The 14,718-nt window shown below is 42.8% G+C and overlaps 1 protein-coding gene across 1 annotated transcript; it reads right to left on the minus strand.

Moving 5' to 3' along the window:
• Nucleotides 1-141: 141 nt before the first annotated feature.
• MALSU1 (mitochondrial assembly of ribosomal large subunit 1) lies at nucleotides 142-14,330 on the minus strand. Its single transcript, XM_054020182.1, has 4 exons — nucleotides 14,102-14,330; nucleotides 9,579-9,757; nucleotides 4,817-4,898; nucleotides 142-2,683 (listed from the first exon to the last, which is right to left on the minus strand). Exons 1-4 carry the CDS (start codon nucleotides 14,295-14,297, stop codon nucleotides 2,526-2,528), a joined length of 615 nt encoding a protein of 204 aa, XP_053876157.1. The 5' UTR covers nucleotides 14,298-14,330; the 3' UTR covers nucleotides 142-2,525.
• Nucleotides 14,331-14,718: the final 388 nt, after the last annotated feature.

Raw genomic sequence — 14,718 nt, forward strand, 5'->3', positions numbered from 1 at the left:
AGTGTTATGCTAGTATTTCTGTATATGTAACTGCCAAAGATGCCAGGACATGATTTGATGTATCTTTAGGGAAGGTTTTTCTATTTAACAAGCTACTGCTTTTCAAACCATTTACAATGGACAGAAGACAATGAAAACAAGTGTCCTTCAAGAGTTTTTTTAATACATATTCAGTGGGCTAATAAATACTTAGTCACTTGCACTCCTTACTACTAAACTAGTGCTACAAGTGTAAAATTTCATGTGTGAATCTTGGAAGGGTTCTAAGCCTAACAGGGTTAAAGTAGCCATGAAGACAAATATAATGTAGATCAGGACAGGCTGATGCCTTGTAATTTGAGGCAGGCAAAAAAAGCAATCTGCAATACATTTGGCTACTAACATATTTCATTGTAACATCTGCTTAATTTGTGTACCGGTCTTGTCATCAATTGGAATATTTCTTGCCTCAATGGCTTATTAGAGAACTGTGCAGACTTTTCATCATGTTACAGAAAATCCTGCCAAAGACCTCTTTATTAGCATTTCTATGAACAGTTATTGTGATAGTCTCTCACGTTAAACTTCTTGTTGTGCCTAGTGTTCATTAATCATTAGCTCCTGCATTCATGGCTTTTAGGGCTGATTTTTATTTTGATCAATAATTAGTTTTGTCTGAGTTGTCTGCTATGTTGGTGTTAGAACTCTGCCATTCATAGGACAAGGACACGGTGCTAATGCTACATGATCACCTCCAAGGTAGGTGACGAGCACCTGCTTTGCATTGGCTTTATAGCTAAAGTGTAGCCCAACAGTTGCATAACTTTTGAATGCAACTAGACCTTGTGTAATTTCTACTTGTATGCCTGCAATAGCAGCTTTGTGGTACTGTTTGGGGCTAAGAGATAGCTGTGACTGTCTGCACTAGTACTCAAGATTTCAATGTAGTTTTGTATGATACTTGTCAGAGGACTCTTGGCTCACCCTTTTGTGTGTTTTGACTAAAGCTGGGGATCCTTGATGGAGAGATTAAACTTCTACTTCAATTTGTTTCACATAAGAGCAGATTTTATTGGCAAAATTTTGAAAAGGAAACTCTCCCAATAAGTAATCTGAAATTCTCTTTGGACTGGGTGCTTTGAAAACACCAGAAGGCATCCGGAAAGCAGAGTATCCCAGTACTGTAGAACATGTCATCAATTCTGAGCACAAGTGAGCCTCAGCTAATTGTTACAGAATAGCAGACTATACCATAGGTGGAATGTCTATCTTCAAGAGCACAGTGCTTCTGTTTAAAAAGCATCAAGTTATTTACGATGTTGCTTTTCCCCAAATCATTTTTTCTGCCTTGACTTGCCCTCTTTAGCGCTGTTTAATAGCACTGGCCCATCTCCTCTTTACTCCTCTCCCGCTCCTTTCTTAAATTAGTGACCTTTCCCTACCTTAATGACTTCAAGGTACCCCTTTGGAATTAATTTAGACATATCTGCTAGGCAAAGCTCAACATTAGCCAGAGTGGTTTTAAGCACTCCTTTCCAAGTTTCTTCCTTCTGCTGAATGTGTAGAGTTTTCTTTTCAGGTTCAAGCATCTGAGAAAATGTTAAGCTAAATTGCACAGGAGCTGTTTGGTTTTAGATACAACATCTCCTTACTTTATCACAAAATCCCCATTAAGGCTCATCTACATGATCAGTTAATGCTCAACAAGCCAGGCTGTAAATCTACAGCATTCTAGTCTGCCACCCACAAAAACCATTTCAAACAGCAGTACATCAGCATGCACCTTGGAACTCTTAGTGCATGGCATGTTAGTATAGTGCTGTAGATTTACACCTTAGCTTGCCCCATACTAACTATCACTATAAAGGAGCCCTTCTCAATACTACTTTGCTTCCCCTACTTGTACTTTAAGCTCAAATTAAACAAGGTTTGGGCTCTGCTCACTATGGATCTGTGCCAGTAAATTGTGTTAAAGGGACATAGTAAAATTAACCTTCAGATCAGTGTAATTTACATAAGACCTTGATTATTGGAGTAAAGAGGAGGTTTCACTTTCACATACAGCAACAGCAGAGGGAGATACTTTCAGTATTAAAACCAAACACTGGTAGGAAGATTCAGGGGCAGATATAGTACCTGAAGTTCCTTTTAAACTGATTTTTATGTTGACTGTCTCTACTATTAAAATAGCTGCTACTCTTCCTTCTGCCTCAGTATACTTTCAGCTACAACTTCAACTGAGATGCTGACTACTTCAGTCACCAGGTTCCCCTGCACTTCTGGAAGAATAAGGGGGCTTAAATCATAATACCCACAATTCTAGACAGATTCAGTTAGGTACTTTGTGTCCTACGCTGTATTGCTGTAAGCCTAGCCCCTCGCTAACTGCACAATGGAGAGGCATTCAAGCACAGTGGCTCTTTGCTGTGTCCCCTCTTCCCAGAAGTAACCAAAGAAATTGCTTGTTTCATTCTTTTAATCCTGAAGTGGTGAGTGCTCTAACTGCATTATTTGTATGTATTCCTTTCATGAAGGAAAGATTTTGATCATTGCTCCTGGTGAGTGAGTCCAAATATGAAGTCTTCTGGTAATGACTCTGGAACCATCTGTGCTAACTGGTCATCATAAGAACGGAGAGTCCATAACTTTTCCAATTCATAAATCTCTCGTGTCTCTGGAAGCATTAAATGGATCACTATGCTACCTGTACAGGACAGAAAGAGACACAAAGCCAAAAATGGACACACGTACAGATTAAATTTCAGGGTAGAAGCAAGAGCTGTGACATCTACTGGGAATCTAACTTCCAGTGATACAAACTCTCATTTCTAGTGTGGTTTGTGTGTATAAACTGAGTATCCATAATATGAATGTTATAACATATATAAATTCAATATAAGTTGAACACCCCTTTATTCTACATCCCTTAGAATACACATTCTACCACATTATGTAGGTTTTGAATCTAATGTGGAAATTTGAAAAGATAGGCATCTTGCTCTGAAATGGTGTAAGCATGCTATAATGCTAAATGTGTACTTACAAAATATAGGTGTATTCAAGTCTAAAATAGAATAACCTTGGCAATGATGTTTAAGTAAACTTTTTTTTTTTTCCCTGAGGCTTCCCCAACATGCTATAAAAAACTCCATGGCCCACCTGTGCCACAACAACTAGTTTTCTGCATATAAAAGCCAGGACCGCATTATGGGGTAGCAAGCAAGGCAATTGCCTGGGGGCCCCAGCAAGCTAAGTTGCTCAGGCTTTGACTTCAGTCCTAGGTAGAAGGGCTCAGCCCCATGGAGTGGGACTTCAGCTTTCTGCCCTGGGCCCCAGCGAATCTTAATACGGGCCCTGCTTGGTGGACCCCCTGAAACCTGCTCACAGCCCTCCCCCCCCCCCCCATGGGGCCCTAGATCCCTGGTTGATAACTACATTCAGATTAACAAATCCCTAGTAAATTATGTAAAAAATCTGTTTACTCTTTAGGCTTTTCAGTTGGCTTGCAGAAGACTGACCTTTTTGTAAAATAGGGAGAGGGACATAAAGCGCTGATCAAATTTAACAGCTGAAAATGAAAGAGACCCACAAGACACTAGCAGCAAGGATGTTTTATGTTCAGCTACCTTATAAAAGTTGTACGGGGAAAAAATGCCTTAAATGAATTTCAAACAAAGTATATGTGCAAAAACTGAACTATGTGACAGTGTGTAGTATTAATTTTATACACTCAGTCAATGAGAAATCATGCCCCTGTAGGTAATGTAGAACTCACATTTCTCAGCATAAGTCACTTTTAAAGGCAGATGTCAAAGTTTCTGATCACTGATTTTAGAGCACAAAATCTCATTGAATTAGTGTTTGCATAGGATGTCTTACTAGTGTACTATTGTCCAGCAATAATACTTGAGAGCCAATTCCAACTAGCCATCTCTGGAGTTGTACTCTAAGGTAACAAAGTTTGTCCAGACTTGGGTCATAATGATCATTTCATTGTTCCCTATTTTGACACACAGCTTTTAAAATGATAGATCTGGTTCCTCTCACTTGAACACATGCACCAGAAAATTGTACATTTATTAGAGGAACAGGGAAATGCATTGCAATTCTTTAAGTATTAAGAATCTATTAGCCAGAATCTTGGCATTAGCTGAATAGTGAGAGTCTGAATGTAGTAGTAAAGTACTGTTAATGTAGGCCGGGGTAGGCAACCTACGGCACACTTGCCGATTTTCAGTGGCACTTACACTGGCCGGGTCCTGGCGCTCTGCATTTTAATTTAATTTTAAATGAAGCTTCTTAAACATTTTAAAAACCTTATTTACTTTACATACAACAATAGTTTAGTTATATATTATAGACTTATAGAAAAAGACCTTCTAAAAATGTTAAAATGTATGACTGGCACGCAAAACCTTAAATTAGAGTGAATGAATGAAGACTTGGCACGCCACTTCTGAAAGGTTGCCGACCCCTGATCTAGGCAAAAAAATCCATCAATTGAATAATAGGGTTTATACAATGAAATTAACATTTAGAGAAATCTATAATTATTGAAACATCCTTGCCTATCTCCTTCCACAACTTTCAATCCTCACTCTGAGAATTAAGAACTATTTTTTAGCGACTGCAGAGTTGTTAGTCTACAGTGTTTAATGCCAATGTTCTCCTATGAAACTTAACAGTGGGAGAGGACTCAAAGGAATTCAGGCAATAAAATTATACTTGGAGCTATGTATTAGGACTTATCTGCAGGAACTAGATTTTACCAGTGAAATGCTGCCCTCAACACATGGCTCACATGGAACTAGCATCTGTGAAATTTGTAAATATTTACCAAAATCAATGCACATCCAGTCATCTGTGTCTTTCCCTTCAATCTGAATGTGAGGATCATTTTCTTGTTTCAGCTGCTTGTACTGTAAAAGAAGCAGCAAATCAGTGTGAAGACAGATACTTCCAAATGTTCAAGCCTATCAGGCAGCTAAAGCCTGACAAATTGTTTAAGAAATAAACTTTGAATAGGTCACTGGTGAAACAGCTACTGGAATCTACCCCCAGTTTTGGTGTCCGTGCTTTCAAAAGGATGTTAAATTTGGAAGAGAGATTAAAAAATAAGGTCTGGAAAACATGACAATCCCTTTCAAGGAGCTTCATCTATTTTGCCTATTGAAAAGAAGTTAAAAAGGTGACTTGATCATAGTCTATAAAGAACTCCTGAACGATTTCTCTTTGCTAGGAGACAAAGAAATAAACAATCCAACGACCAGAAGTTAAAGGTAGAAAAACGTAAACTGGAAATAAGATGTAAATATTAGCAGTGAGCAAAATTACCCATTGGAACAGCTGCCTAAAGAACATAGTAAATTCTCCCTCTGAAGTCTTTAATACTGGATGCCTTTCTAAAAAGTAGGTTGTAGTTCAACCAAAAGTTATGGGGTTCAAGCGAAGAGTTCCTTAATGAAATTCTCTGCCCTGTTATGCAGGTGATTAGGCTGGAGGATTACAGTTGTCCTTTCTGGCCTTAATAAGCTCTGAAAACAACTACATGCAAATAGTGCTGAGGAAGTCAGTAGATGGACATGGCTGGTGAGGGAGGGGGGTCTGACTTCAATAGGAAAATATCACAGATGCAGTCCGTTTTGGTAGTGCACAAACACCTAACATGGTAAAGGGCCTCTGCTTACAAAGTTACAAGCTAAAATTGAGGGTAATAATAAGTGGTACAACACATCCCAGTAAAAAAAATAAGCCCTTTCCCTTGCTTGACAGCATATACTTCTAATATTATCCTAGTCCGTCTTTAGCTGTTGAAATACTATCTGCATTTTTGCCTAAACTAGAGCAAGGGTCAGCACACACTGCTAAGTGGGTAGCAATGTGTGGAAAGGTTGAGTTGAGGTATTAGGGCTTTTTAAAATGTCTCACTGAAAAATAAGCCAAAGCTGCAGTAGGGCAAGACTAAGTTTTAGGCTCCCAAATGCACCTGCCCTGTGACTTTTTTTTTTTTTTTTAAAGAAAGGTAAATAGTAGTTGTCATCATGCAGTTTACAGGATCTGGGCTCACTAACAAATGCACTGGGAGGTGGGGATGGGAGAAGAAATGGACCTAACTAGCTTCCAAGCTCTCCTAGGTTTGTTAAAACCTGTGGTTTGTCTAGAAGACTCCCACTTTCAGGCATTCTTTGGTGGGTGCTCAAGTAACTGCTCAAATTCCACCTTTTTCAAGTTACCCAGGAAAGGGAAGCCCAAATCTCTTCCGAGGCTCTCCCCTCTCGCAGGGACTTCCTCCTCCTGTAGAGCTTCAGCTCAGTAGTACAGAGCTGGTGCTACAGACAGTAGCCACCAGGGGGAAGAGAAGGCTGCAGCCCAGAGCCAAGAAGCCCTTTCCATTAGGCTGGAGAGGAAGGATAGAAAAGGAGGCTCCCTGGACTTTAGGGGAAAAGGCACTTCTGTCCGTAGGGGGACATGGAAACAGCAGGACTGACTGCTATAATACTGACCATGCCAATGAGGTAATGCAGGGTAAGTATTCAGTTTAGTATGTTAAATCACATCAATATGAATACCTGCTTGCAGTGATGAATGGTGTATGGCACAGAACACAGGTGCCCCGAGGTTGGGGCTTAACAAAACAGAGTTCAGCTCTACTCTTCCAGTCCTACTTCTCACTGTTAAAACTCACCATTTTGGAAGAAGAAAAACAGAAGACAGCCAGGAGTGAGTGAGTAGGATGATTGGAGAGCGGAGATTCAGAGGGGAAAAAAGGAGAGGTAAAAGGGGGGGGAGGGGTTAGAAAGAACCCAAATGCTTAAGTGATCAATGTCAGACTGAGGAACTCACCCTCAGGAAGTTTAGACTTGAAATTAGATGAAGGTTTCTAATCATCAGAGGAGTGAAGTTCTGGAACAGCCTTCCAAGGGGAGCAGTGGGGGCAAAAGACATATCTGGCTTCAAGACTAAGCTTGATAAGTTTATGGAGGGGATAGTATGATGGGATAGCCCGGGGTAGGCAACCTGCCGCACGTGAGCTGATTTTCAGTGGCACTCACATGGGCCGGGGGGCTCTTGCATTTTAATTTAATTTTAAATGAAGCTTCTTAAACATTTTAAAAACCTTATTTACTTTACATACAACAATAATTTGGTTAGATATTATAGACTTACAGACAGACACTTTCTAAAAACATTAAATGTATGACTGGCACACAAAACCTTAAATTACAGTGAATAAATGAAGACTCGGCACACCACTTCTGAAAGGTTGCTAACCCCTTAGATAGCGAATTTTGGCAATTAATTGATCTTTGACTATTCATGGTAAATATGCCCAATGGCCTGTGATGGGACACTAGAGAGGGTGGGATCTGAGTTACTACAGAGAATTCTTTCCTGGGTGTCTGGCTGGTGAGTCTTGCCCACAAGCTCAGGGTTTAGCTGATCACCATATTTGGGGTCAGGAAGGAATTTTCCTCCAGGGCATATTGACAAAGGCCCTGGGGGGGTTTTCGGCTTCTTCTGCAGCGTGGGGCACGGGTCACTTGCTAGAGGATTCTCTGCACCTTGAAGTCCTTAAACCATGATTTGAGGACTTCAATAGCTCAGACATAGGTTAGGGGTATATTACAGGAGTGGGTGGGAGAGATTCTGTGGCCTGCGGTGTGCAGGAGATCAGACTATCATAATGATCCCTTCTGACCTTTAAAGTCTATGACTCTATGACCCTACGGCCAAGGAAAATACAGGAAATAAGAAGGAAAACTGTGGTTCACCTTTTGGATGTTTGTGGCTGGCAGAATCAGCAACAAGGGCAAGTAGAATACAAAGCTAGTGTCAACAGCTACCACTGGTGAAGCGTATAAGTTACACATCCTCTGTGCTGCATGAGTAAGAGCAAACCGGCCTATTACAAGACATGAAAGCTGCTCCAGCTGCTGTAAATCTTTTGGGCAGACCTGTAATGCTATAAGCCTCTTCAACCCCATCTTTGTTTTCAATACAAAAATCCAGCCAGAATAAAAGCTCCCAGGATTCAGATGTGATGAGCAGATAGACTATTTCCTTTCTAGATTTTGCACAGGCTGTGTGCTGCAACAGATTAATAGGTATAATTCCAACTAAAGGAGGACTGCTGCTCTCCCTTTCCCTCTAGACAGGCACAAAGCTAACTCCTATGAGCAAACCTTGGAATGTGTAATTTTATAGCAATTGCCATTTAAAGGGAGCTAACTGTATCCTATGAATCATGCAAGCTTCATAGGTAATATGCACTTAATTTAAGATGATCTAAAATAGCAGTACTCAAACTGTGGTCCACAGAATTGAATATTTTTGAGAACCAGGCACTAGGGGAAGGATTTGGGTGTTACGAGATGGGAAATCTGTAAGATCCAAAAGCAGTTTGCAGAATCCCTGTTCCAAAGTCAATAACCGTTATTTCACTATCCAAGCGCTTTTAGATCTTCTCACAGAGAGACAGAAGAGTTCTGTTTTATGGAAGAGGCCAGAACACTTGCCCCACTCTTATGAAAAATCAAATCAGAGAGTTAGGGCCAGATCATTATAGCTCTGTGCAGGTTTTTACACCAGGTACAAGACAAGAAAATGAGTCTACACATCTAGGTTTCCAACACATCGTAGTATTAGGATGTGTGAGAGTCATCTCCCCCTCAAAACTGGAAGGTAGTTTGACCTCCTAAATCTCAGATCCCATGAGATCCATCCTTTACCATGCTGCCTGAGCACAACCCTGCTCCAAAGAAGATGGGGCTGCCACTCAGCACAATGGGAAAGCAAAGAAGAAGATTCTTAGTCAGCAACCACCACAAAGTTAGGGGTGGGTATGATGCAGAGTATAATGCCACAATCCCAGCCCCAATACTTCCAGTGGATGGCTCTAGGGTCAAGGAAGTAAAGGCAATTCCATGAAGCTGTTGCTCTCCTTCTCCCCACAGCAGAGCGGGATTCTGTTTATTTGTATCAGAGGGGTGGCCGTGTTAGTCTGAATCTGTAAAAAGCAACAGAGGGTCCTGTGGCACCTTTAAGACTAACAGAAGTATTGGGAGCATAAGCTTTCGGGGGTAAGAACTTCACTTCTTCAGACGTACATTCCAGTGTTTAAGGCCATGCCTTCCTTTGAAGAAATATGGTATTTAAGTAATAAAGCCAATTTTGCTTAGATCGCTCAGCTGCATTTTAAACTTTGAACATTCTAGGATGTCACATATAACCAGAACAATTATCACTCCACCACCAGTTACCATCTTCTGTGTGTGGGGGCCCCAAATTCTCATTCCACAAAACTCTGCACTGCAATCGTCCTCCTTCCTCGTATAGAGAGGTCTCCATTCACAGTCTACGCTTTACATTTTATTTCCTTACCTAAGAAAGCAAATTAGGTTCAGCATCTCCTATTTGTACAAAGGGTAATACTGCATAAGAACAACGAACCTCACTTTGTCTGGTTGCTACTTTAGCAGATAAAATTTATATATTTTGCTATGTTTAATTCTCACTTTTGCAAATATATCACAACATACATTTCCAATTAAAACTATTCAGAATCTAAAGCAAGTGAAGAGTGGAAATAATTGTCCTACCATTTTCAGCATGTAGTGCGCCATAGCATAGAGGTGTCTTGAAGAAGATCCGCTCACAATTATAAAATAATCACTGTATCTCATTTCTGGAGGCACCTGGATAACACAAATGTTGCTAGCATTTTCTTGCCTCAGTAGAGAGATGATAAGATCAATATTGAACTTGGAAAGAGCATGATCTGAAACAAAGAACAAGACTTCAAATTGTGATTTCCCTTTTAAAACAAATTACAAAAACTGTCTACTTAAACTCACTGAAAAACAATGAAGAGTGAGGGTGAAGTAAATTATAATCTATGGTAGCCAGCCATTCTGGAATTTGAGATGATGCTAAAAACAAGGATTGAAATGTGAACTCCAGTTGCTAGAATAATGATACTGAGAAAAACCAAACTCTTGGAAGTTAAAAACAGGGAACTAAACTGATGCTTATGGTTAATAATACTCTGTTACTAGACATCAGTTATTTATATAGTATCCACAGTGTGCTAGACACTTCTCTGACAGCTACAGTAGAACCTAAGAGTTATGAACACCAGAGTTACGCATGAATTGGTAAACCACACATCTCATTTGGAACCGGAAGTACGCAATCAGGCAGCAGCAGAGACCAAAAAAAAAAAAAAGGCAAATACTGTACAGTACTGTGTTAAAAGTAAACTACTAAAAAAAAAGGGAAAGTTTTTTAAAAAGATCTGACATGGTAAGGAAACTGTTTCTGGGCTTGTTTCATTTAAATTAAGATGGTTAAAAACAGCATTTTTCTTCCACATTCGCTATGCGGGAGTGTTGTGATAATAATGTATTAAATCTGTATTAAGTCAATGTTCAGTTGTGAACTTTTGAAAGACCAACCATAATGTTTTGTTCAGAGTTAGGAACATTTCAGAGTTACGAACCATCTCCATTCCCAAGGTGTTTGTAACTCTGAGGTTCTACTGTAGACAGGAAGCATTAAGATACAGTGTTTCTTTAGATGACTTGTAAGACTTAACAAGAGATAACTAAGTCACTATTTGTAATTATTGTATATAATATTTCAAAACAATGCTCAAGTTCTAAAATGCCTGTGATAAGGAGACATCAGGCACAATGGTAACAAGTGCATTATCAAATCCTAAGTAGGATAAACAAACATATAAAAATTGACCTAGCATAACACACACAGTGTGGAAACAAGTCATCTTATAAATAGGGCCCTACCAAATTCACAGCTGTGAAAAGCATGCCACAAAGCGTGAAATCTGATCTCCCTGATGAAATCTGGCTAGTGTAAGGGAGACCAGATTGCACAGAGCTGGGCAGCTGAAGAATGGTGGCCGGTGGCTGGAAGCCCAGCTCTGAAGGCGGCGCGAAAGTGAGCATGGCATGGTATGAAGGCTGGGATTTGTCATTGTTTGGGATGACATTGCTGGCCTTACAGGTGAGCTACCGCCCAGGGCCCCATGATCAGGGGGGTGCCATGGTCAGTCCCCCCCACACACACAGCCAGCCCAAGGCCCCTTTAACTCCCAAGCACTGGGCCTAGATCTGGGAAGGGGCAGGGCTGCAGGTGTCTGCCAAGGGCTCATACGGTGTGCTGGGCTTCAGCTACTAGTCCCGGACAAGCTGGGGAGGGACAGGACTTCCTCTCCCCTGCACAGGCACCTCCCAGGGCCAGGTCAGACCCACCTCTGGGATCCTCACCTGGCTGCAGGAAATTCCACGGCTGCTAGCCAGTTGCCCAGCTCTGAAGGCAGCAGCGCAGAAGTAAGGGTAGCTATACCATGACCCCCCTACAGCAGCCTTGTGACACATACACACACACACACAACCCTCTTTTGGGTCAGGACCCCCACACTTACAACACTGAAATTTCAGATTTGAAACCATTAAATTTACAATTTTAAAAATGCTATGACTGTGAAATTAACCAAAATGGACCATGAATTTGGTAGGGCCCTACTTATAAAGTTCCCATTCTTACCGTCATACCCTGATCTCGCCTTTATCTCATCATTTCTAACAGACCATAGAGCCTTTTCTACAGACCCACTCTGACCAATTTAACGAAATCCATTCAGAAACTGACATAGATCAGCACAACCACCTTGCATGTACAGTTTTAACTAATTTGTTTCTAAATAGATTTATTCAAATGGGTATCATTTGTATGTGTAGCTAAGACCTAACTAGGTAGGGCAAGGTCTGTTTCTATTTGTCAGAAAGGTGCAATGCCCCTTCCCCTACCTGGAACTGTAAAATTAACAGAGCATCGCTGAGTTCATATTCACCACCTATCAGCCTCAATACAGAGAAAAAGCCAAATAGGAAGGTAATAACCAGATGTATATAGCATGAAACTGATTCATAGATTCATAGATTCTAGGACTGGAAGGGACCTCGAGAGGTCATCGAGTCCAGTCCCCTGCCCGCATGGCAGGACCAAATACTGCCTAGACCATCCCTAATAGACATTTATCTAACCTACTCTTAAATATCTCCAGAGACGGAGATTCCACAACCTCCCTAGGCAATTTGTTCCAGTGTTTAACCACCCTGACAGTTAGGAACTTTTTCCTAATGTCCAATCTAGACCTCCCTTGCTGCAGTTTAAACCCATTGTTTCTGGTTCTATCCTTAGAGGCTAAGGTGAACAAGTTCTCTCCCTCCTCCTTATGACACCCTTTTATATACCTGAAAACTGCTATCATGTCCCCTCTCAGTCTTCTCTTTTCCAAACTAAACAAACCCAATTCTTTCAGCCTTCCTTCATAGGTCATGTTCTCAAGACCTTTAATCATTCTTGTTGCTCTTCTTTGGACCCTTTCCAGTTTCTCCACATCTTTTTTAAAATGCGGCGCCCAGAACTGGACACAATACTCCAGCTGAGGCCTAACCAGAGCAGAGTAGAGCGGAAGAATGACTTCTCGTGTCTTGATCAGAGGCCTGTAAAACAAAGACGAGCCCCTCCATGCACAGGATCACAATGACTGCTACAGATAGGTCTACTCTAGAAGAGGTTTGCTGATATAGCTATACCAGCAAGCTCTCCTAGTGCAGACACCACTTATTCTCTAAGGGAAATAAACTATAATGGAAAGAGTACTTTTATGCCAGTATAAATAAGTATACCCTATGGTTTTTGCAACTATGGAAATGTGAGTGTGTCTGGTTCACATTGCCCTCCTCCCATTGATATTATACCAACAATAGTTTCTAGGGGAGACCTGGCTTACATATGTGGCAAAAGAGTTTATCTTCTTCAGCAGAGATGTGTGAAACAACTTGGTATAGTATACATACCTGTACCTCTATCAAAAGCTATATTTCACTTAAACACTTCACTAGAATGCTTCACTGATGTTTTGATCCCTTTTGATCCTCCCCCTTTTCTGCAAGCCTGAAGCCTCTGTCCTCAGCAGGAATTAGAATGTACATACAAAACATTAAATACAAATCATCTTCAAAGATTTGGATTCCACAGCTGAAGAGGACCCTGAAATCCAATAGTTTTACTGTCATCTTTGACTGTAGGAGACAGTTTATTTTTCTTCCTTTTTTCCTGTGTTCTATTTTAACCCTGTTCCACTGACTTGCCTGGGTGGGGATGGTTTTGTGTCACAAAGCCAAGACACACAGGTCAGAGGAGAGGAACCTTTAATTTATATAGTATGTTCATGCCCAAACTTGCAGAATCTACAGTAACAATATTTTATCTACAGCGGAGTTGGAGATTCATGCTAATCCTCTTTTACTTTTTATTTACAAAAACACTGATTTTGAACAGGTATTGAATTCCTAGCTGTGAAACACTGTGCTTTATTGGAAGAAGGATCTTAGTGGTGTGAAATGACAGACCTTAGTAGTACGACTGATCCCACTGAAGATTCTTAGGATCAGAATTAGCTTTTAAACTAGAGTCATGCATATAGATCACATGTGGAGTCAAACAAGACCACCAGCGCTGTGTGTTTAGACACCTCTCAAGATCTACTCTCTGGGAAAGGAGGAAGGAAGACAGAACCCCCCCCCCCCCCCACTGTCATGGCCATGAGGCGGGGGGACGGAAGAGGGGGGTGAACTGTTTTAAAGACAGTGTTTACTGAAATGACAGAATATTTTGCTCCCTCTTCCATAGAGGGATTAGAACAGTTTGCATTTACACCCAAGATGTGCCCCAGCCAGTTTACTCCAAATGGGTCTTAGAACATGGGGAGATGATGCTGTCTGCAAGTCTGGGGACTTGTTCTGTCTGAGCTGATATGGACATGGACTAGCTGGTCTACAGTACACCAGCCATCTTCTAACATGTCCCAGAATGCACTGTTTCTGCAAGCTGTGGGGCAGGTGCCCAGAAGCCACTGCACAGACATAGGTTTGGTCTCCCCCACGCCAGGCATTGCCTAGTGGGATAGGAGCGCGGGGAGGGAGGGGGCGGCTCAGCCCGGGGAAGGAATGGGGACGGTGTGCAGGGGGACGGGCAGTGTCTAAGGCGGAGGCGGCACCTGCGCCCCCGCCCCACAGCCCGGCACACGCCGTACCTGGGGCCCTGCGCTCCTGCTCGGCTCCTCCGCCCGCCCGCAGCTCCGCGCTGGGCCCGCCGCCGAGGGCCCGCCCCGCCAGCCCTGCCCAGCAGGGAGCGCAGCGCACAGCGGCCCCCGGGGCCGGCCCTGCAGGGCGCAGCCCCCTCACCGCCGGCAGCACCAGCCCCCGCAGCCAGCGGCTGCCCAGCCACATGTCGTCGGTACACGGAACGGAACTCTGGCTGCGCCAGCGTTCTGAGACCTCCCACTGCCCCGCCTTCATGGCGATCCCCGCCCTGATTGGCTGTCGTAAGTACCGCCTCCGACACTGAGTGGCCGCGCGCCGCCTTCCGGCCCGCGGAATGGCGCAGGCGCAATGACAGCCTGGAGCTGGGCTGGGGGGAGATGGGATGGTCCCGGCCCCAGGGGCTCGGGCACCGACTCGGGTTACTGCCTTTGACCTGCAAAAAGCCGGACGCCCCTCCCCCGGGCCAGCCACAGGCAGCGCTGCACCCCGCTTCAGCAGCCACGTCCAGCGTGTGGAGCGCGCGCGCGCGCAGATCCCGTCCCTCCGCTCCCCGGGGCTCCAACCCGCCCTCGCGCGCGCCCGGCGCCTGCCGGGGTCTTTTCTGAGC

The sequence above is a fragment of the Malaclemys terrapin genome, chromosome 2, assembly GCF_027887155.1.
Source record: "Malaclemys terrapin pileata isolate rMalTer1 chromosome 2, rMalTer1.hap1, whole genome shotgun sequence".
Classification (NCBI taxonomy): Eukaryota; Metazoa; Chordata; order Testudines; family Emydidae; genus Malaclemys; species Malaclemys terrapin.